We start from the raw sequence: 20,756 nt of genomic DNA, 5'->3' as shown, positions 1-20,756 counted from the left end.
GGGTGGGCGAAGCTAGGTTTGTAATAGTCAGATTTCGATAATTTTGTTCAAAGCGAGCTTGTAACCGTATCTGATTCCCGATCTTTCGGGCAGATTTTATATATTAATATTATTAAAAAAAAAAAAAAAAAAAAAAAAAAAAAAAAAAATTCGAATAAAAAAAAAAAAAAAAAATTTATAAACCAATGAATCAAACGATCTGCCTAGCAAAAAAACTCTGATTAGTAGTGGAACTGAACCGAAGCGCGTCTACCGGTTTACACGTTCCACTTGACTTTCCTCATCACCCCCAACGCCTTGGCCATCTCTCTCTTTGCCGTCTCCGTTGTATCATTCGCTTCTTTCACCATCTCCGCCGCCTTCTCCGCCATCTCCTTGGCCTTCGCCTCTACCACCTCCATGCTTTCCACCAGATCCACAATCTCATCCCACGAAGTTGGATCTTCCGCCGACGTTTCCCCGTGGGCATCCACTATACCCATCACTGTTTCAACATCTTCCACCATTCCCGCCGACTGTGCCGCCATGGCATCCGCGTCCTTCCTTATAACCAAAGCCTTTGCCAAGATTGTTGACACCTCCTTCACCATTGCTACAGAGACCTCATTGTAAGAGCTTGGCTTTAGATTTGAGAAAACAGAGAGGTTTAGATTTGTACAAACCTCTGGCTTTCTGACGTACGTTGACTATCTTTTTCTTGATATCCACGGCTGTGTTGAAAACTCCAAGGGTTGGCTGGTTACACACAAAACAATTGGTGTTCTTCTCGTGGTGCTGCATCATGAAACCCAAAGAAGCCATGAGAAGCTCTGTTTTCACAAGTTAACAAATGAGTAGCTCTGTTTTCACAATTTACATACCATTAGGGCACAGAGATTGCAGAAGTAATGGTTGCAGTTTGTTACAACTGGATTCAAGAATGGGTTTCTGCAAATGGAACATTCTAGAGGCAATGCATCCTCCTCCTCCTCCTCCTCCTCTGTTGTCTTAAACTCAATCTTCCTGGCTGTTGGTTTGGCCATCTTCTTGAGGGTTTCTAAACCGGAGGTTTCGTTTTTGGAGGCTTCATCAAGCGTTCTTTTGTTTGAGTTTTGAGTCGTTTGGCCTTCCTGAGACTTAAAGTCTTGCTCAACAGCAGGGTGAGACTTTTTAGCTTCACCAGAATCTGACATTCTTGCACCCGATGAGATTAAACGAATCCACCTACGCATCATGAATCATGATTGGGTTAGTTTTGAAAAAAAAAAAAACCCCTAAGTTTATACGAACAGAGATTCCAACAAAAGAGACCAACAACATAATGCAGAATTTGTTTTTTTTTTATATCAACTTAGAAAAAAAAAAAAAAAAAAAAAAAAAATTCTGTTTATAATGAGCTATGGAAATGCAGAATGAACCTTTTACTGTAAATGGCGGGAAAATCCCATACTTCGAAAGTAGTACACAGAAGAACGAGGAAAATCACCGGCGAATTACGCCGGAAATAAGAAAGCCGACGGTGGCGAAAGTCTTCCGATTTGGAGAGCCACGCAGAGAAAAGAAGAAGAGTTGTGACAGATTAGTTAGTATGATCAAAAAAAAGAGTTAGTTAATCTACTTAGATCTAATGGGCGTTTAATTAAGACTAATCCCAATTATTTATTCGGCCCATTGTCATTATCTCATGACTCACAGGACAAGTTAATTTTTCCACGGGATGAATTTAGATACAAATAACATATTGTTTAGAGTAATTAACACAACTTAAATATATTCTTCCCATTATATTTTAGTAATTTTGTGAAATGCAGAATGATAGAAATGTAAATAAAATTTAAAAATTAATTATAAATTTACATATTGTTTTCTGCTATGTATTAAATCCTTTGAAAAATGTGAAGTCTATTTACTTGTTAATAGAATTCGGTCATTGCCATCTGATCTATGTTAGGATGCCAGAAACCAAATTGAAATTATGAAAGAAAATGTGATGATAACGATAATATAAAGCGGAAAAACGTTTAAAAAATCGATATAAAAAGACAAATATGTGGAGTCGTAATTTAATCGCTTTCCTTAACTCAATAAGTTTTTCGTAGGTGAGACGGTTTATGTACGGTTTTGAGTCTCAAGACAAAACCACGTGAGACTATTTTGCATCATCCAAAGCAGAATTTAATTACAAACTTAACATCCATGTTATACTCTGGAGACTATAAAAAATATCTAAATAAATTTGTTGGAAGAGTGAGAGTATATGATGTATTAAAAGCTTATGGAAGCTTATCTTCGTACATTTTTTTTTTGATGTGAATGTTTTACTTGTGATTTTTCAAATGTATGAAATGTATTTCTAATGGAGAAATAACATGTCTATTTATAGGAAAGATTCACAAAGTTTAGTCATAAAGCAACTTTGACATGTGTCATTTAATTTGCTTAAGCTTTTGACATCTGTTACTAAGTCACCATGGTTAGACACCAAGTGAACTTTAGTATTAACCATTTGTCACTAAGTTGCATAGATTGGTCACTAAGTTAAATTAGTCATCAAACTTACTTAGGTTAAGTCATTTGTCACCAAATAGATTTAGTTTAGTCATCAACTTAGTAAAACGTTTTTCTAACATTTTATTCAATCCATAGACTCACAGATGTGATGGACTTTCTCTATATAAAATACAATATTTACTTCACATTATATTATATTTTTCACTCAGCCCAATTGGCTTGTGAAAAATAGTTCCAACAATTTATACGTTAACATTTATATTCGATATCATTATGCCTAAAATGGTAGGTGATTCAGACTTTAACTCTCTTCACCATTGTTTCTTTATACACATACATTTATCATTATAAAGGTTATACAAATCTCTAACTTAGGCGTAGATGTTTTTTTTTTTTTTTTTTTTTTTTTTTTTGAAAGAATGTTAAATTTATTCAAATCAAAAAAGACTTTTTTTACAAACTAATGCAACTTGAGTGTAAACTTGTATGATAGTTTTGAAACTAATTTGGTGGAATGGAACCCATTTAATCTCTAGACGAAAACCAAACCACCATAGTGTTGTTGAAGGATGTTCCAGCTCGTCCCCGGAGAGAACTGATTCGATTTCGTATTTGCTTGTCGATGAACTTGATAAGAATGCTCGGAGGTCTCTGAACCTTGCCGTGCCTCCTACCATTTCTCTCCAGCCAAATACTGTGCACTGAAACTTGAAAAGCATATCTTAGGAGGAACCTTGTCTCCCCTGAGACAGTGTGTGTCGATATAAGATCAAGAACTTCACTCCATATGTGTGAGTAGTTCTGTCCAAGTAGCTTCCTTGTGAGGTTCCTCCAAATAGTCTCTGTGAAGGTGCAGCTAAAGAAAAGATGATTTCTGGATTCAACTGCAGAGTTACAGAGGATACACTGAGCGTTTGCCTGAGAGTTCCACTGCAGCAGCCTATCTCCTGTTGCCAGGCGGTTATGGACAGCAAGCCAAGACATAACAGAGTACTTTGGAGTTGATCCAGCGAACCAGAGACCCCTATACCACTGAACTTTTGACGTCGCCACTCGAATAGAGTTCCAAGTTTGGTGTGTGTCAAAACAAGGTCGAAACACATTGCCTTTCCCTTTCCACTTAACCACATCGTCCTCTTCCGTAAGCCCCTGGGCTCTCAACTTCAGGATCTCCTCATCAATGGTAATCAAGTGCTCTGCTCTGTAGCGGCGGCTCCGGTAGTTTTGGATAACAAACTCGACGGTGGCATTGAGATTGATCCCAAGCGCGATGCAACCTTGCATATCTGTGAGGTCTATTATCCTCCCCAAGGGGGACCACTCATCAAACCAGAAAGAAGTAGTAGTTCCACTTCTTATTTCTACTTGTACAAAAGATCTGGCCAGAGCTCTATACTTCAGTAGCTTCTTCCAAATCCAAGAACCAAGAGAGCTTGTGTCGCTGATGCTCCAGAAGGAGCCCTTTCTTATCAGATACCGTTTAATCCATTTAACCCACAGAGTAGACTGCGATAAGATACGCCAGATGAGCTTGAGACTACATACCTTGTTGGTTTCAGACAATGACCGTAACCCTAATCCTCCCTCCTATTTTGGTCTGCACACATTGTCCCAAGATATCTTGGCCTTTGTGGTACTCATTGTCGGACCAGACCATAAGAACGATGAACAAAGCTGATCAATCTCTTTAATGCACTGTTTCGGGAGCCTATAAACCGACATCCAGAAGTTTGTTATACTGTGGATCACAGAGCCTATAAGTTGCAGGCGGCCTGCAAAGGAGAGCTGACGTGCCGTCCAAGTTGTTATACGTTTCTTGACTCTATTTACCAGAGGGGAATAGTCACTCGATGTCATACGCTTTGTTAAGAGAGGAACCCCAAGATAACGAACCGGAAGGGTCCCAATCTCAAAAGGAAACTGCTCCAATATGGCCTCTCTGTCCTCACATACTCCAGCCAAGAACAAAGTAGACTTTTCCAGACTTATATGTAAGCCTGACATACCAGCGAAATCCTTAAATACTTGGAGAATACCTTCCACCGAACTCTTCTTGCCATCTGAGAATACCAATAAATCATCAGCGAAACAAAGATGAGTCAACTGAACCTCTTGACAGTAAGGGTGATATCCTATTTTCTTCTCCAAAGCTGCTTTATTTAGCAACTTAGACAGCACCTCCATACAGATAACAAACAGATATGGGGAGAGAGAACATCCTTGACGAAGCCCTCTGGAACTATTAAAGTAACCGGCCAGTTCTCCATTGATCTGGACTGAAAAGGAGGCCAATTCAATGCACTTCTTCACCCAAAGAACAAATTTTTCCGGGAGATTTATTGCAGAGAGTATAGACAGCAGAAAAGGCCACTGAACTGAATCGAAAGCCTTTGAGATATCGATCTTTACCGCACATCTAGATGATATTGTTGGCTTGTGGTAGCTCTTGACAAGCTCAGAAGCTAGCAAAACATTCTCCATGATCAAACGGTCTTTGACAAACGCTGACTGATTCGTTGAGATGAACTTGGGGAGTATCTTTTTCAACCTGTTCGCCAAAATCTTTGAAAGTACCTTGTATAAGACGTTACAACATGAGATGGGTCTGTAATCTCCCATTTTTGTTGCTTCATCTTTCTTTGGTACAAGGGCTAAGATAGTTGAGTTTATTCCTTTGGGTAGAAAGCCTCTTGTGAAGAAAGACTGAACTGCTACAACGAAGTCTTTTCCAATAACCGGCCAGGCTGATTTATAGAATTCGCAAGTAAACCCATCAGGTCCTGGGGACTTGTTGGCTGCCATTGCAAATAAAACTTTTGTAATCTCCTCCTCTGATACTTCCCTGTCTAAAAACCGCATATCTGTTTCTTCACATTCAAACCCCAAAAGTTGTTTAAGTTCTGCTTCTGGTATGCCTATGAAATCCTCCGGCTTGTGCGATAGGAACAGAGAAAAATGCCTCACTGCCTCCACCTTAATTTCTTCTTGATGTTTTGCTATTGTACCATCTTCTTTATGGATCTCTCTGATCGCGTTACGAACCTCTCTAACCCTGGCTGCTCTATGAAATTGCGTATTGTTGCCGTCTCCAATGCCCAACCAATGAACTTTTGCCTTTTGACTAAGAACTTTCTCTTCAAGAGTAGAAAGAAAGTTCCACCGATCGTAGGCTAGTGACTCCTCTTTCATATTCTCTTGTGTTGGGTTGAGCATAGTAGTATTTTGGCGATCACATAGGATACCCCAAGCCACCTTTGTTTTCTTTTCTATTTCCCCAATATGATCTTTGCTCAGCTGCCGCAGAAGAGGTTTCATCAGCTTCAGCTTCTTTGACAGGCGGTGCAAAGCAGAAGTAGAGTTAAAGAGAGGATCCGTAGTAGCCCAAAATTCTTTAACCAAAGGAAGGAACTCCGGGAACTCAGCAATAGCATTAATAAATTTAAAAGGTTTTCGAACTTTAGCCACCCCCTCCTGGATCACAATCCTACAGCGCATATGATCAGAGCAACCTCCCGCCTCAAAGACACAATAAGCTTGAGGGAACTTATGCAACCATGAATCATTCATCAAGGTACGATCCAGTTTCTTGCAAATCAAGTCATTGTCCCTTTTATTGCTCCAAGTGAGCTTGAGACCTTGATAAGACATGTCAATAAGCGAGCAATAGTTGGCCATGCTTTGAAATTCTCTCATCCCATTTGACACCAACGACATGTCCTCATTCCATGAGTGCTCTTCTTCATCCAATATCTCATTAAAATCTCCAAAAACCAACCATGGCTTGTTCCTTATCATAGGCGAGTCCTGATGTGATTTCAGATCCTGCCATAGCTCCCTTCTCTCTTCCATTGTGTTAGCAGCATAAACAAAAGAACAAAATATTTCTTCAGCCATACCATCCAGTAAGATGGCACAAGTGATTACTTGGCCACTCTTAAAACAAGGAGTCACTCTAACCTTCGGACTCCAGACAATCCAAATCCTTCCCAATCTATTATTTTCATAATTAGACAGGAAAGACCAGTCTCCAAAAATTGATTCAGCAAGACGATTTGCTTTTGCTTCCTTTACTTTCGTCTCCAGTAGACAGCCAAACTGGAACGATCCCTTTCTGATCCATTCTCGAACTACAGAGTGTTTAGTTTTTTTATTGAGTCCTCTGATGTTCCAGAAGAAACCAGACATTAATTATTTTTGCGAGTGGACTTTTTGCTCGAAGCCAGAGGTGCGCCCTCCTTGGCTTTCTGAGCACTCGGGTCAGATAGAAACCTGTGCTTATCTTTAGAGTCTCTTGGTAGAGACTGCCGCATGATAATCGCAGTTTGGTCCTTCTCTCTTGTTTGATTAGTCTTCCTCAGCGTATCTACTGTCATAGGGTTGTCAGCATTCTCAGAACCTTCCTGAACGGAATCTGCAGTCCCCTCCTGGACGGTATCTGCATCAACCTCCTCTTCCTCCTCTGTTGAAGCAAGAACCGAGAATCTTGAAGTAGTCAAGACCTGTTCAGGCTCTGTCATCTTCTTAGGTGATCTACTAGCTTTCCTGGGGACACATCAGACCACTCCAACTCCTTTGGGGTAATCTCTTCTGCTGATTGGTTCCTCACTATTACTTCTGTGAAACCCATATTTTCCTCTACTTCCACATCCAACACCCGAGTCCTATCATTCTCCCCACCAGACTCCATACTCTGCTCTGCTTCCTTATCCTTTGACTGATCTGCAACAGGAACCTCCGTACCCTGCGGATCAGCTTGTTTCACCAAGTGATCAATCTCATTAATTGATGAACCCACAATTTCACCATCTTCCACCTCTACATTTGTTTGTTCTTCCACCTCTGGATTTGTTTTTTCTTCCAAAACCTTCTTTGGAGCCAAACATGCTTGCTCCAGATGGCCCCACTTCATACAGTTAGAGCACCTCGAGGGGAGCCAAGGGTATACATATTCGACAAGAGTCTCTTTACCGTTGAGGTTGAAACTCATCGATTTAGGAAGTTCTTTTGTGAGATCAGCATTCACAAATATTCTTGGCAACTTCAAATTAATACATTGTGCGGTTTCCGGATGGAGCCTAACAGGAACTCCCACTGGACTTGTTATCAAACTCAAACCCTTCCAGGATACCATATTCATTGGGACATGTTTGAGATGTACCCATAACGGGATGGATTTCTCTTCTGGTTGATCCTCCTCAATGAAAGGAGACCAGTTAGACATAACCACTGGAATACCAGCCAAATTCCACATACCCCGCCGAAGGATGTGTTTCCTCGTTGAAGAGTTTGGAACCCTAAACTTCATAGTGTTCGAGTTGATAATATACACCTCCACCATCTGTGTTTTATCTCCCAAACCCCAAATCTTATTCACTATAGCATGGACTTTAGCGATGTGAGGCGCTTTGTCCAGAAACTTTCCCATAAGAAATTCATCCCATAAGGGAGATGCATCCTTCACTTCGTCAGGAACCATGATCGATCCCACTCCATCCTTCATCACCACGTTAACCTCGTACTTCTTCAGACCTTTCTGTTCACCTTGGACCGCTCGAACCCAATTGCCTTTAGAAGGAACCGGAGTTGAACTAGGCGGAGAGCCTATCTCAGACGAGACGGAATTAGCCGGAGCCTCCATCGGAGCACCTTTGGCGGCGCCGGCAAGATGCCTTGGAGAAGAAACCACCTTGAAACCCTAATCGCCAAAATATCGCCTCAGAGCTATGCCACGTCACCTTAAACTTGTGGTTTTTTTCGTAGATGTTATCCAACCGGGTTCATATCAAATATTTTAGATTTTATGGTATTTTGGTTTAGAATTTTAATACCCATTTGGACAATTTTTCAAATTGGTTGGGTTTGAATATTTAAATTAAAAGTACGAGTATTTCAGGTATACCCAAATTAGCTGATATAATTGGAGTTAGGACTATCTTCATAAAGTCTTGTTCGATTTGTCATTGGCGATGGAGGATTAAATGCGTGGATGGTAAATTTGAGAAAACAGATGTACATACCAATGTATCAAATCGAGCTAGATTATTTTCTTTCCTTTTTCTCTTTTTTTTCTCCAAACTGTTTATTGTCTGCTACGTATAAGTGATATATTGAAGTGTCAAAATGAATTATAGCTTTTGAACTGGCTGAGCTCAGCTCGATTTTTCATGAGCATGCTCTATATTTTTAAGAGTATAGTCCTAACTCCAATTATATCAGCTAATGTGGCTTCTGCCTCCGAGGGATGTGCTCTTTGTCCACTTCTTCCTCATATTCTTTTTGTTTTGCAATCCTCCAATTTTCCACTTCTAGAGATGCTAATTGAAGGGTATTAAATGGGGATATTTCTTTTCTAATTGAAAATTTTATCATTCATCGGTTTTCAAATGCATCATAAAATCCAAGGGAAGTTATTATTCTACTATGGATCTGGGATGCCCAACCATTTTGTCTTCTAATATAAAAAGTTCATGCTTTGATATAAAAAAAGTACTAGGAAAAAATCCGAAAGGGATGAGAAGTCAAAAAGAGCCCAAATTTGAAGGACAAAGCACTTAAAATGAGATGACTAATCGTTTGTTTCTACTGCGCATGCATCTCGGGCAACTCTTATCAGTGTCCAAATGACGATAGGTTAAGGCTTGGCAAGTGGCCGCCACACACTCTTATCGTGCAAATATAGTCTACAAGCTTAAGAAACGGTGTATAAAGATTTACAAGTAAATTATTTACCAAACGCCTTAAAGATTATACTGAAATAAATGTTATAGAATATGACAAGTCATAGTTGTGACAAAATAATATATTTTTTTCGTAATCATACTATTTCATTACATACCTCTTTTTTCCAATCAATTATATTTTGGTTACATAGTAGAATAATATCGACATAAAATCGAATCAACTACTACAGATATTGTAATACTGATAAAGTTACAAACCAGTTTGGTCTGCTTTGAAACGTAAAAGAGTATATATATATTGCGGTAAGAGAACATACAATAATATTTACAAACTGTACACTTATCATATACCCAGCCGGTAATGGTACCGCCGAGCAACTCATCCTGGGTTCTGATATTACAAGTGGTTTAAAGATAGGGTCTATGTCAACTAACAAGACCACCGCAAAAAAAACACACACACTGACACACACATACATTCATAAAAACAATCAAGACTGAAACTAGAGGCAAATCACTTGCATATTTTAATAAAAGTATAAATATAAGATTATTTGAATGCTTACCGTTTTGCTCTAGCTCTCTTTTCATTTACAAGACTAACTGACTAAGAGCCTTTGTAAATGACCCATCATCCTTCATCACTCTACAAGCTCCTTCCTTCAGTTTTGTCATCTTATTCCTCACTCTTTTACCTTCATCACCTTCCATCATTCCTTTACCTTCTTCACCTTCCATTAATCCCTTCACCACTCTAGCCACCTCTTCTCTCATCACCAGCCCATCAACCCCTGCACGGGCTCTAAGCGCCACATGGATATCTTCCGTCAACAAAATCGCATTCATTTTTTGCTCAGCGTATAATGGCCATGCAATAAGTGGAACACCATTTACTATACTTTCCATAGTTGAATTCCATCCACAATGAGTAAGAAATCCTCCTGTGGATGAATGGGCTAAAATTTGGGCTTGTGGAGCCCAAGAGGCGATCACGAAACCTCTGTCTTTGGTGCGAGCTAAATATCCGGATGGTAAAAATGTTAATGGATCAGTATGGCTATGTGAATCAAAATACGAAGAATTAGCAACCCCACTCGGACTTCGTATGACCCAAAGAAACCGTTGCTTACTATCTGCAAGACCAAGAGCAAGCTCATTAAGCTGCTCACATGAGAGTGTACCGCCACTACCGAAGGACACATACAAAACCGAACCGAATGGTTGGTTGTCCAACCACTTTAAGCATTCAGACTCTTCACTCTGGTCACCCTCACGCTTACCAATGTTAACCAACGGTCCAACCGGATAAACAGGTGGTTTATCAAGACCAGGTTCTTGCAAGGCCTTTATAGCATTTGGCTCTAGCTCGTCGAAGGTATTCACAAGAATCCCTTTGGCTTCTTTATACCTCTTGGTGTTGTGTAATAGCCATTTGTATCCGTCGTTTTTCCGGTCTTGAGCTGTCTCGAGGAAATCTTTACCAAAGACCGGTACACATCCAGGAAGCTTAACCGGTTCGGTTAATTCCCTAAACTCACACGACACCGTTTCGTCAAGTTTAGGCAAATTTAGGAAAAACGACAAGACGTTGGCCGTTGATGGGTAGAAAAGATACGGTGACACTTGAAACTCTGAGGCGACGTCGAAAGCATCCGTTCCAAACAAATCGACGATGAGCGCCGTCGGCAAACGACCATCCGCCGTGAAAGAGTTGAAGACTTTACGGAGCTCCGGGTTCGAACGGGTCACGGTGAGAGAAATGCGAGTTGCAATGCGAGCCGTTGACGGGATATCGGTAAGATCGGTGGGAGGGAGAAAGACGGAGGAGATTGAAGAAGGGAGAGAGTCGAGGACGGTTCTCTGAGCTTTTGACGGTGGACCTTCGCCAACCACGACGAAGGTTACGGTGAAGCCATGGTTGTGGACGAGTCGTTTAGCTAACTCGACGAATGGGATGAGGTGGCCCATTCCAGGACTCGGTATCATCACAACGTGAGGCGCTTTTGATTCCTCCATTGATTCAAAGTTTCAAGAACTGTTTTTATTTTTTTAAATATTTTTTATTCTTTGTGGTTGTAACTTGTGTGATTAACGTTTATATCTTGTATCATTTGAACTGATAAGGTGCTAAGTAAAGGCTTTATATTGAGGGTTCTTGTGTGTATTATTACGATCTCACAACCCCTATATATTACTAAACCTTTAATTTGTGTTTAAAACTAAAAATACTATGGTTAAAATGGGGTTAGCTAAAAAAAAAAAAGGGGTTAGCTAAAAATGTATCATTTGAACGATATCAATTAACTTTAGAAGATTTTAAAGTATCTATTATCTAAAATATGGCTTCTTCTGTTTATGGTGTTTGAGACTTGAGATATCTTATATATTAAAACAGAAGTCACAACCTTGATTCATGTGTGATTATTTTAAAAATGGACCTAATGGACCTATTCATAGAAATTCATACTACATTTTAATTTAAACTAATAATAAATAGAATTTTTAAAATATTTTAATCATAATATCTTTTGATATCTTTTCATTTTAAATATAAATATATTTATTTTAAGAGTCTAACAAATCTGTTTGAAAAGATTTTTACAAGATCTTCATTTTCAAAATTATATTTAAATATTTTCACTAATTTTGAAATTAGTTTAAAATATTATTATACATTAATATATTCAGTTATATAAAATGAAAAATAAAAAAATCTATAGTATTTTATTTATTATATAATCATAATCAATCATATTAAAATAAAATTATTATATTGAGCTAAATAAAATTATTATATTGAGCTAAATATAATAAAATTGTATTAAATTTATATATTTATATATTTTATTTTCGTAATTATAAAATATTTATGTTCAAAAATAAAATTTAATATGTTGGTAAGATGGGTTAACATTATCAAACTATATAATACATGTATAAAAATTAACATGTATTTCTATAAAGTTAATAATATAAAATCTTTGTAACTACTTTAATCATAATATATTTTCATTTTAAATATAATATATATTTATATATTATATTTTAAATTTTTTAATAAATCTGTGTAAAAATATTTAAACAATAACTTGATGTATTTTAAGTTATCGTTTAGAAATGAAAATAAATAAATTATATCATATTTTATCTACTTTTATAGTCATGATCATGTTAAAATATAATTATTATACTAAAATAAATATGATAAATTATATTCAATTGATAAATTTATAAATTTTATCTTCATAAATATAAACTATTTATTTAAAATATAATATGATGATAGAACGGCTAAAAATTAACAAACTATATAACATGTCTAAAAATTAACATATCTTACAATTTTATATATACAATAATAAATGATCTAAAATGAATAAGCATAAAAATATTGGTAAAAAGAAAACCAGTTTTGAAATACGGGTCAGAATTTATCCTAAATTATATACAAAATATTTTTTAAATATATTTTTTCATGAATATATTAATTTGCTTAATAACTAAATGCAAATACAATAAGATAAATATATAATAAGAAGTGGCAAATACATAAGGTTTAAACAATTAATTAATTATAACATGTAAATTATAAAATTATTGTATTTGAAATAGTTATATAAATATTTAAGTATATGATTAACATTAAAAATATATACCACTTATGTTCTAAAACAATAATTTATTTATAAAAAAGTGAAAACAAACACCCGTGCAGTTGCACGGGTCAAAATCTAGTTGTAATTAAAACAATTGATTATTGCTTTTTTCAAAAAAAAAACAATTGATTATGGATCTGGCGAAAAAACTTAACAAAAACTCACAGTAAGTCAAAAATCTAAATTTGCTATGTTTTGCTAGTGTTTCTATCGACCATAGCAGAAAAATCTCTGAATTCTCAAGAGTGTCGTTTGTACTTGCTCTTGTTAACGTCATAGTGTTGAAGTTTGATAATCCTACAATATTAGGTGGTTACAATGTTTTACTAAAAACTAGTTACAATCATGAATTCATTGGTGATATTATATGATCCTACTAGATCACACACTTAAGCTGATAGAATTAATAATATATCTTATCTATTAAAAAAAAAGTACCATTTTTATCTACTACAAAATAGTCATACTAGAAATCTAGATCCATAAATTCAAATAATTTTTTATTGTTTACATTAGTTTATTTAATGTATAATATTTCTAAATAATTATAAGGATATTAATAATAAATCTATTTTTAACTATAAATTTAAATTTTATTTTTAGGAACAACAAAATATGTTGAGAAAAAATCTAACAAAATCTTTTTAAAATTCTTTTAATTAATGCACTGATTAATTTCGCAATTAGTAGTATAATATTATTATAAATTAATTTTAATTAAATTTTTATCATAAACCAAATAATTAAATTATATGCTAATTTTATAAATTGTATAGGTATATTCTACATTATATTAAAATAGAAGTAATTTATGAATTACATATTAAAATTATGTTTTTTTTGTGCAAACATATTAAAATTATGTTGAATTGGTAAACCAATATACTTTGAAAAATAATTTAATTAAGATAAATAAATAAAATATCATTCACCGTTTAAAGTGACTAAATATCATTCACCTTTTAAAATGATTAATATTCATAAATTATGTAATAATTTTTACAAAAAATAAAGTTGTTAACATATGTTAAATTTTAATATTTAGAACTATATATCATCTATTAAGTTATTTTAAAAATGACAGTAATATATTATCATAAATTATTCTATACAAAATAATATAAAATTTTATATCTATAAATGAAATGTTATCCGCACGGGTGTGCGGATTAAAATCTAGTTAAGTTTTATAAGAGCTCTAATGTGTACATTATATGTAATATAAATATATTAATACTATTAAAACAAAAACAAAGTTGGAGCAACTTGCTTCTAGGTGAAATATTTAAAAAAAAACTATCTCTATAATATTATTTGAGAAGTCAGTTTCCTATGTGTCGCTTTTACGTTAACTCTCACGATGGTTGATTACACTGACACCTTTAATGAATTAACTTACATTTATAATTAGTAATATTGACATTTGTGACATATGAGATGGTGAAAGACGTTTTAGGAGTTGAGTTTAGGATATCAGACTGAGTCAGTTTGATGATATCTTCAAGAAGAGAGCACACTTTCTACTTTTGTAGCCTAGGAGACAGAAGAGAAGCTCGAAACTTAGGTGCTTTTATTTGAATCTCCTGCCAGCATCCGTTGAAGGGATGAAAGGCTATAGGGTTCTATTTCATCTTTTTTTTTCGTTCTTTCTTTCTATTTATAGATAGAGTGTTCTTCTGAATCAAATAAGTGAGAGGCCAACTATAGATAGCAAAACCTATTTGCTACTACTGAGTTTGTGTTTACAGGTTTTGGTTGCGTCTTAAATTTCCATTATTTTTATGACTCTTAGTAACTTGTGGATTAGTTGAATAATTCGTGTGTTTTTGAAGAGTGCATGCCGTTTTAGTAACCTATCGAGGAAATGTGTACCGTCTTTTCTTGATAAAACGGCATATGGTGTCATAGAATTGTAAAGCACGAAACAGGACGTACCTTTATTTTGCTAAGCATGTGGCAGGGTTAGTTATGTCTGAATAACTCTGAACACGAACACACGTACACGAATGTGTGAATACATTTATATTCCTCCTGAGATACATATTTATAATCAATCGAAATTAAAATGATAACGAATGGTTTAATATTGGATCACAAATCATTTATATGCAATCTTTCAGTAAAAAACAATAAGGACAACAAAAATCAGATACTGTGACACTTTCGTGAAGCCTGAACACTTCGAGTCGTATAACGTTCTGATGAATCTTTGATGAAAAATGATATCCATCATCATGATCATTGCTTATGAGTGCAACTTAATCCTGCGATTTAAATAATTTATTTATTTATGTACACTAATCATTAATCAAGGTAGTAGTAGTTGTACGTACCATTTAAGCATTTTGATGGTGCATTTAGCCATCTGTTTATCCAGGTTCTGTAACGTCACGCCACCGCATCTGAGAGTAATCCCCACCGTAAGAATCTTACGCCTTCCCACAGCCAATCCCAGCTTCGTTTTAGCTGTCACCTTCACCACCAACTTCTTACTCTTCATCTCCGCTCGAAGCAGTTTAACCGTCGGATCATCCACCTCTTCTCTCTTCACTTTAACCGGAACGATCACAACCGTCCGATTCCCCGGCTTTTGCACAAACCCTTTGACTTTCGTTGACCCTAGACTCGTCTCGTAATCGCCATCTCCTACGATCACCGCCACGTCAGCGTCGCCGTAATAGTACCGTAGCTTCCCATTGGGGTTTCTGAAATCGAGCCTCGCCGAAGCGTCCGCCGTCAAGTGCGACAAACCGTCGCGGGGTTTCCCGTTGGAAAAGTTGAAGTTGCTGACGCGGAAGGAGGCGAGTCGTACGACGGGGAGTCTCGGGCTGTACCATAGGAAGAAGACGGAGACGGCGATGATAAGGAGGAGGATGAATATTGCGACGGTGATGCAGAAGCAGCAGCAAAAGACGCGGCAACGACTCCACTTTTTCTTCTTATCCGGATAAAAGGACGGCGGGATCATATACTTAGGTGGCCGGCGACGAAGCGTGGATGAAGATGATAATGCGTTTGGAGTTTCAGGAGGCGCGTGAAGCTCATGGTAGCCGGGTGGTTTCTGAAGCACCGGTTTAAGAAACATCTCTGCCGCGGCCATGGAATGCGTAGGACTTGTGTGATCTCTGTTCTTCTCCGTGTATATCAACTATAGTCACAAAATGACTCTTTCATCATTTGATTATTTAAAATTTTTATATGATCGTTCGTCTATAAAATACAAATAAATGATTGTACGTAATCCTACCAACAACCAACATAAAGAACAACAAATATTTTCCGACACTTTGGCCACTTACTGAAATTATTAACCTGACGTGCCCTTTGGCTCTCTGGAACTTGAACTGCTCAATGTTTTCACAAGTAACTTGCAGTGTAACACAAACAGGCTCACGTTACCGGTTGAGGGAAGCACGTTGATATATATATATATATATATATATTAAATGATATACATAATAAAACTAACATCTCGTATCACTCAATTTTTCTTCAAAATAAAATAACGTCTTATATAAATAATTAATACGCTTTAGATAAGTCTAATGTATTTTTTTTAATAAAATAACTTCTTAACTAAAATGAATTATACGTTAAAACTTTATTCTATTTTGAAATAAAAATAAAGAAATGAATAAAAATAGATTTGCTATCCATCCCCTTATAGAATGGTAAACAGAATAAGTTTGGAAAAATTTACACAAATCACATGAAAAGTACTCTAATTAAAGCCACCATAAACTACTACGTCCCCTTGTCTCTAGTCCATTCGCTTAGAAAATATAACTAAACCTATCTATCATCACCAGTCAAGTGGTTACAGATCAGATCGCACTCAGGAATCTTTTCTGCTCAAGGATGATATTAGATCAATTTCTGCTCGGAATATAGAGAGCTACAAATCTAAGCAAGCGGCTAGCTGACTTTCCACTACAAGTAGATTACTTGCAGTACGTATATAAGTGATATGTTTGCGTAAACTGTTACCAATAAAGCTTCGTTCCCCAGCCGTAGTTTCTCAGACTCATCGTTCAGTTGGCGTAGTTTTGACCTCAGAGTCATGGTCTCAGCAACTAGTGCGTCAACCTTAACAAAATTTAATGCTGCAGTTTGTTGCTTCTTTGTACTTTTTTAGATTCGTTCTAGTTAGCCAAGCTTTGAATTATATTTGATGCTATGGGGTTTTCCAAAAAAAAAAAAAAACTTTTTGAAGCTCTTAATTAGGATCGTATTAGCTATATAGCAAATGGGATTTCAAATTCATTTGTAACCAAACCTTCGTTGCCATGTTAATTATATTTACATAATTACATTTCTATCCAAAAAGGATAAAATTGAGTATTGGTTAGTCGTTGAAAGCACTAGGGAAGCATGAGGTGAGGAAGAGCTGTACCATCGCTCGGTTTTAGTGGGGGTTTTTTTTTTTTAAGTGGGGTTTGTTTTAGCACATTTCTTTTTGAATGTGGATGCAGTCAAGAGGAAAATAAAATACTCTAAAATCGAGCGATGGTAAACATAATATATATATATATATATGAATATATAAATACTCCAAAAATGTGCTAAAAATTTTTTGTTTTAGAAAAAAAATATAGAAATGAATATAGATGTGGATTATAGACTTCAATCCGTGTTGTCAAAGAAAAAAAAAAGATGACTTCAATCCGTTTTTGCCAACTTAAATTGATAAGATTAATGTGGTTAAATTTTTTTTGATAAGATTAGTATTTTAAGGTTCCTTGTTCGAATTCCTCCTTTATATTCATATATGGGTTGATTGACAAGTGCTTTACAAGTGATTATAAGATCTTTTTACAGCCTAAATTATTTTTACAGTTCACATTTTTGTCAATCATGCTTTGTAAAGATTTTTGAAAAGAAAAAATTACATCTATAGACACATTTTGACTTTCTAATATCATTCAAAGACATATTCCACTTATCACACACTTTTGAGTTGTTCATTGTCCAATATACCCTTGAAACACTACTCTATCCTCTCTTGTTTTTTGTGTTGCTCTCCTCTCTCCTCTCTCGTTACTTTCTTTTTTGTCAAAATCTCTCATTAATTATTATTCTAACTAATCATGCTTTTAATTAATGTTTTAAATTTTAAAAATTAAATTGAGAAAGCCTACTTTCCCAATTGTGTTCCCAAATCACTAACCCTAATTCCATTATCTTTTGTTTCTATTCTACCAGATGAAGAACAAGAACCCTTATCACTAACCTTAATCCTATGCTAAAATATCTTCTGTCTCCTCTCTCGATCGATTTTTCGTGTCAACTCCACTCTCTCTTAAATATCCACCAACAAGAGCTTGTTTGACGGCGGCGGCAGCGGATTAATCGACGAGTTCTTGATCTTTCATGAAATCGTGAAGCATGTGATTTCATCGGGAAGTAAGCTTTAATCTTTGCCAAAGTTTTAATCTTTTTGTGTTACTAAGTTTTGGTGGACACTAACTTCATCGGCTTTTCAATTTTACATGTCTATTGTCTTCGTGGGCATGATTCTAATTGATATCCTTTTGTTGTGTCCACAAAACCTCATCCACAAGACTTTGTCCATAGTATGTCGAATCTTCATCCACAAAACCACTTTTAAGATTAAAGTCATTGTTTATACTTCTTTTTGGTTTAAATAAAAAAAAGCAGAGAAATACATGATTGTAAAAAAGTTGTATACACAAGTTTGATTGCATATAATCAAATATGTTTAGCCATCCACATTGCTCTGTCCACAGTTTGTTTGTTAAAGCTTATCCACAAGTGCTAATAAAATACATATCCACAATTCATATATTATGTTATTCATGTTGATGTGGTCATAAACTAAAAAAATTAAATTATCAAAATATATTAATATGGATTTCAAAATAAAAAGAAACACACATATATTTAATTTTATATACATACATATATATGTATTTATTTATATATTAGATATATGAAATAAAGAAGAATAAAAGATGTTGAAAATAGAATGAAATAAAAAAACTCACTTTTCTATAATAACTCGTACAAACTAAATTGTCTACTAACTAAACATTATTTCAACCAGAACACAAAGTACCCATCAACAAAGAAGAAAAGTATTTTTGTCCAGAATGCACCTCGGTTTGTGAAAAAAAATTTCTTTCTTTTTTATTTATTATTAGCCGTGAAAAACCATAAATCTACAACACTTATTTTTGCTTAAAAAAATTTATATGTTAATCTTTTTAAACCTACGGCTGATATTCTACACCAAAATTATCTACAACTACAAAAAACAAAAATCTACAGTTTTATTTTTACAGCTCCTTCCAGTCATCCCCATAGTTTTCGTATCATCCGCATAAGTCGTAATTATCGTAAGACAAGATCAACGGTTTGAATGATCCTTTTTCCATGTATGCATGTTCTTCATATGTTCCCTCACCTAGACTAGACATAGAGAGGATACGACAAAAGAGTTGGATTATACAATGGTTTGTATAATGGATCCATATTATAAATGGGCCTTAAACCTTGCATTCTATAAACACCACTCAGTTGGATTTTCTAAAGATAAGAGCAGCAACCAATAAGACCACAAGGAACGTCCACGTGTTGCTATACGAAACCTTGTCTAGTCAAAAAAGCGCAGCTGAAAAGAAAATCGAGTGTGAAGAAGAAGAAGAATAGATTATCTGGTGTGTTTCGATGGCGATGACAGTAGCAGCTTCGTCCTCTGTGGCAGTGATGATTCCACGTGTCACCTCCGTCTCCGACCGCTTCTCCGCCGTTCCTTACCTTCCTCCGCTGCCTCCTCGCTCTTTTGGCCGATCCTCTTTCACTGTTCCGCCGAAGCTAGTTTCAGGTTCGGTATAGTGGTTTAAATTCAAAATTAAGCTCGGTTTTATAATATAATCTTGGTTTAATAGATCTTGTACGGTTTAAATCGCAGGTAATGGTTCGCAGAAGGGTGAATTGATGAAGATGAGAGCTTCTTCATCAGATGAGACCTCAACGTCCATTGACACCAACGAACTCTTCACAGACTTGAAGGAAAAGGTAAGAAGCCATTGCTTGAACTGAGTTGGATTGGCTTTGTGTTTTGTTTTGATTATCGGTTTTGGTGCAGTGGGATGGTCTTGAGAACAAGTCGACTGTAATAATATATGGAGGAGGAGCCATTGTTGCTGTTTGGTTATCTTCCATTGTTGTTGGTGCCATCAACTCTGTTCCTCTGGTAACAATACAATCCTTTTTAAAAAAAAAAACTTTTAGTTGTAGATATCAGAAAGTGTAATGGGTTTGACCCGACTGATGTTTGTTTGTTTCGAGTGTAGCTTCCCAAAGTTATGGAACTTGTTGGTCTCGGCTACACAGGATGGTTCGTCTACAGATACCTCCTCTTCAAGGTAACATAGCTGCGACTAAGGTTATAAAATCTATAAAAGCATCAATGATCTGACATTAATCAAATTATATCTGTTCATCTTTGTTTCAGTCAAGTAGAAAGGAACTGGCTGAGGATATTGATTCCTTGAAGAAGAAGATCGCTGGGACCGAATAGATTCTTTTTTAAATAATAAAATAAACCATCTTTATATCTGGAATTTTCTTGTAATGTGATTATTGTACAATCTCCCTGTTTCAACAATGTATCTTGTGTAGTCTGAAACTATTATCTTAGATCCACTGGCAATGAAATCTATTTAAAAGTTGACCCCAGTTCAGCTGGTGAAGATGATAAAAACATGCATGAAAGAACGATACACCATAGGCAAGTAAAGATATCATGATTGCTTCAACCTAAGTACTTGTTTCGGAAAAAGGCTGCAGTTAACAAATTCAAAAATATATGGGGTTTTTTTTTGCTTAAAAAATATATGGTTTGTTCTTAAGACGAATAAATAGAGAGTCATGATATATGATATCTCTTCTCACTCATACTGAAACA

At 35.7% G+C, this 20,756-nt stretch overlaps 4 protein-coding genes across 5 annotated transcripts; 1 reads left to right on the top strand and 3 right to left on the bottom strand.

Moving 5' to 3' along the window:
• Nucleotides 1–257: 257 nt before the first annotated feature.
• On the bottom strand, nucleotides 258–1,172 carry LOC106412740 (postreplication repair E3 ubiquitin-protein ligase RAD18-like). The gene is made up of 3 exons (XM_048752595.1): nucleotides 861–1,172; nucleotides 682–774; nucleotides 258–620 (listed from the first exon to the last, which is right to left on the bottom strand). The coding sequence occupies exons 1-3, from the start codon at nucleotides 1,170–1,172 to the stop codon at nucleotides 258–260; spliced, it is 768 nt and encodes a 255-aa protein (XP_048608552.1).
• Nucleotides 1,173–9,443: 8,271 nt separating this feature from the next.
• On the bottom strand, nucleotides 9,444–11,370 carry LOC106423130 (UDP-glycosyltransferase 72B1-like). Its single transcript, XM_013863916.3, has one exon. The coding sequence runs from the start codon at nucleotides 11,184–11,186 to the stop codon at nucleotides 9,762–9,764; it is 1,425 nt and encodes a 474-aa protein (XP_013719370.1). The 5' UTR covers nucleotides 11,187–11,370; the 3' UTR covers nucleotides 9,444–9,761.
• Nucleotides 11,371–13,676: 2,306 nt separating this feature from the next.
• LOC106423122 (NDR1/HIN1-like protein 6) lies at nucleotides 13,677–16,996 on the bottom strand. Of its 2 annotated transcripts, XM_013863910.3 has the most exons (3): nucleotides 16,126–16,993; nucleotides 15,160–15,974; nucleotides 13,677–15,090 (listed from the first exon to the last, which is right to left on the bottom strand). In XM_013863910.3, exons 2-3 carry the CDS (start codon nucleotides 15,924–15,926, stop codon nucleotides 15,072–15,074), a joined length of 786 nt encoding a protein of 261 aa, XP_013719364.2. In that variant the 5' UTR covers nucleotides 15,927–15,974; nucleotides 16,126–16,993; the 3' UTR covers nucleotides 13,677–15,071. The 2 variants fall into 2 exon arrangements, with proteins under 2 accessions (XP_013719364.2, XP_048612288.1); XM_048756331.1 differs by lacking the exon at nucleotides 13,677–15,090 and having other exon boundaries at nucleotides 15,135–15,974; nucleotides 16,126–16,996.
• A 2,325-nt stretch (nucleotides 16,997–19,321) lies between these two features.
• Nucleotides 19,322–20,488, top strand: LOC125586324 (protein CURVATURE THYLAKOID 1A, chloroplastic-like). Its single transcript, XM_048756325.1, has 5 exons — nucleotides 19,322–19,670; nucleotides 19,758–19,864; nucleotides 19,935–20,042; nucleotides 20,143–20,214; nucleotides 20,304–20,488. Exons 1-5 carry the CDS (start codon nucleotides 19,514–19,516, stop codon nucleotides 20,367–20,369), a joined length of 510 nt encoding a protein of 169 aa, XP_048612282.1. The 5' UTR covers nucleotides 19,322–19,513; the 3' UTR covers nucleotides 20,370–20,488.
• Nucleotides 20,489–20,756: the final 268 nt, after the last annotated feature.

The sequence above is a fragment of the Brassica napus genome, chromosome A2, assembly GCF_020379485.1.
Source record: "Brassica napus cultivar Da-Ae chromosome A2, Da-Ae, whole genome shotgun sequence".
NCBI lineage: Eukaryota > Viridiplantae > Streptophyta > Magnoliopsida > Brassicales > Brassicaceae > Brassica > Brassica napus.
The sequence above is the reverse complement of the archived record's forward strand: the minus strand, read 5'-3'. Positions and strand labels throughout refer to the sequence as shown.

Coding starts and splice junctions, on each gene's coding strand:
- LOC106423122 (XM_048756331.1), bottom strand. CDS start 15,926: ATGGCCGCGGCAGAGATGTTTCTTAAACCGGTGCTTCAGAAACCACCC.
- LOC125586324 (XM_048756325.1), top strand. CDS start 19,514: ATGGCGATGACAGTAGCAGCTTCGTCCTCTGTGGCAGTGATGATTCCA. Junction 19,865..19,934: donor TCACAGACTTGAAGGAAAAG/GTAAGAAGCCAT, acceptor GTTTTGGTGCAG/TGGGATGGTCTTGAGAACAA. Junction 20,043..20,142: donor CCATCAACTCTGTTCCTCTG/GTAACAATACAA, acceptor TTTCGAGTGTAG/CTTCCCAAAGTTATGGAACT.
- LOC106423130 (XM_013863916.3), bottom strand. CDS start 11,186: ATGGAGGAATCAAAAGCGCCTCACGTTGTGATGATACCGAGTCCTGGA.
- LOC106412740 (XM_048752595.1), bottom strand. CDS start 1,172: ATGTCAGATTCTGGTGAAGCTAAAAAGTCTCACCCTGCTGTTGAGCAA. Junction 775..860: donor GCAATCTCTGTGCCCTAATG/GTATGTAAATTG, acceptor TTCATGATGCAG/CACCACGAGAAGAACACCAA. Junction 621..681: donor TCAAGAAAAAGATAGTCAAC/GTACGTCAGAAA, acceptor TCAAATCTAAAG/CCAAGCTCTTACAATGAGGT.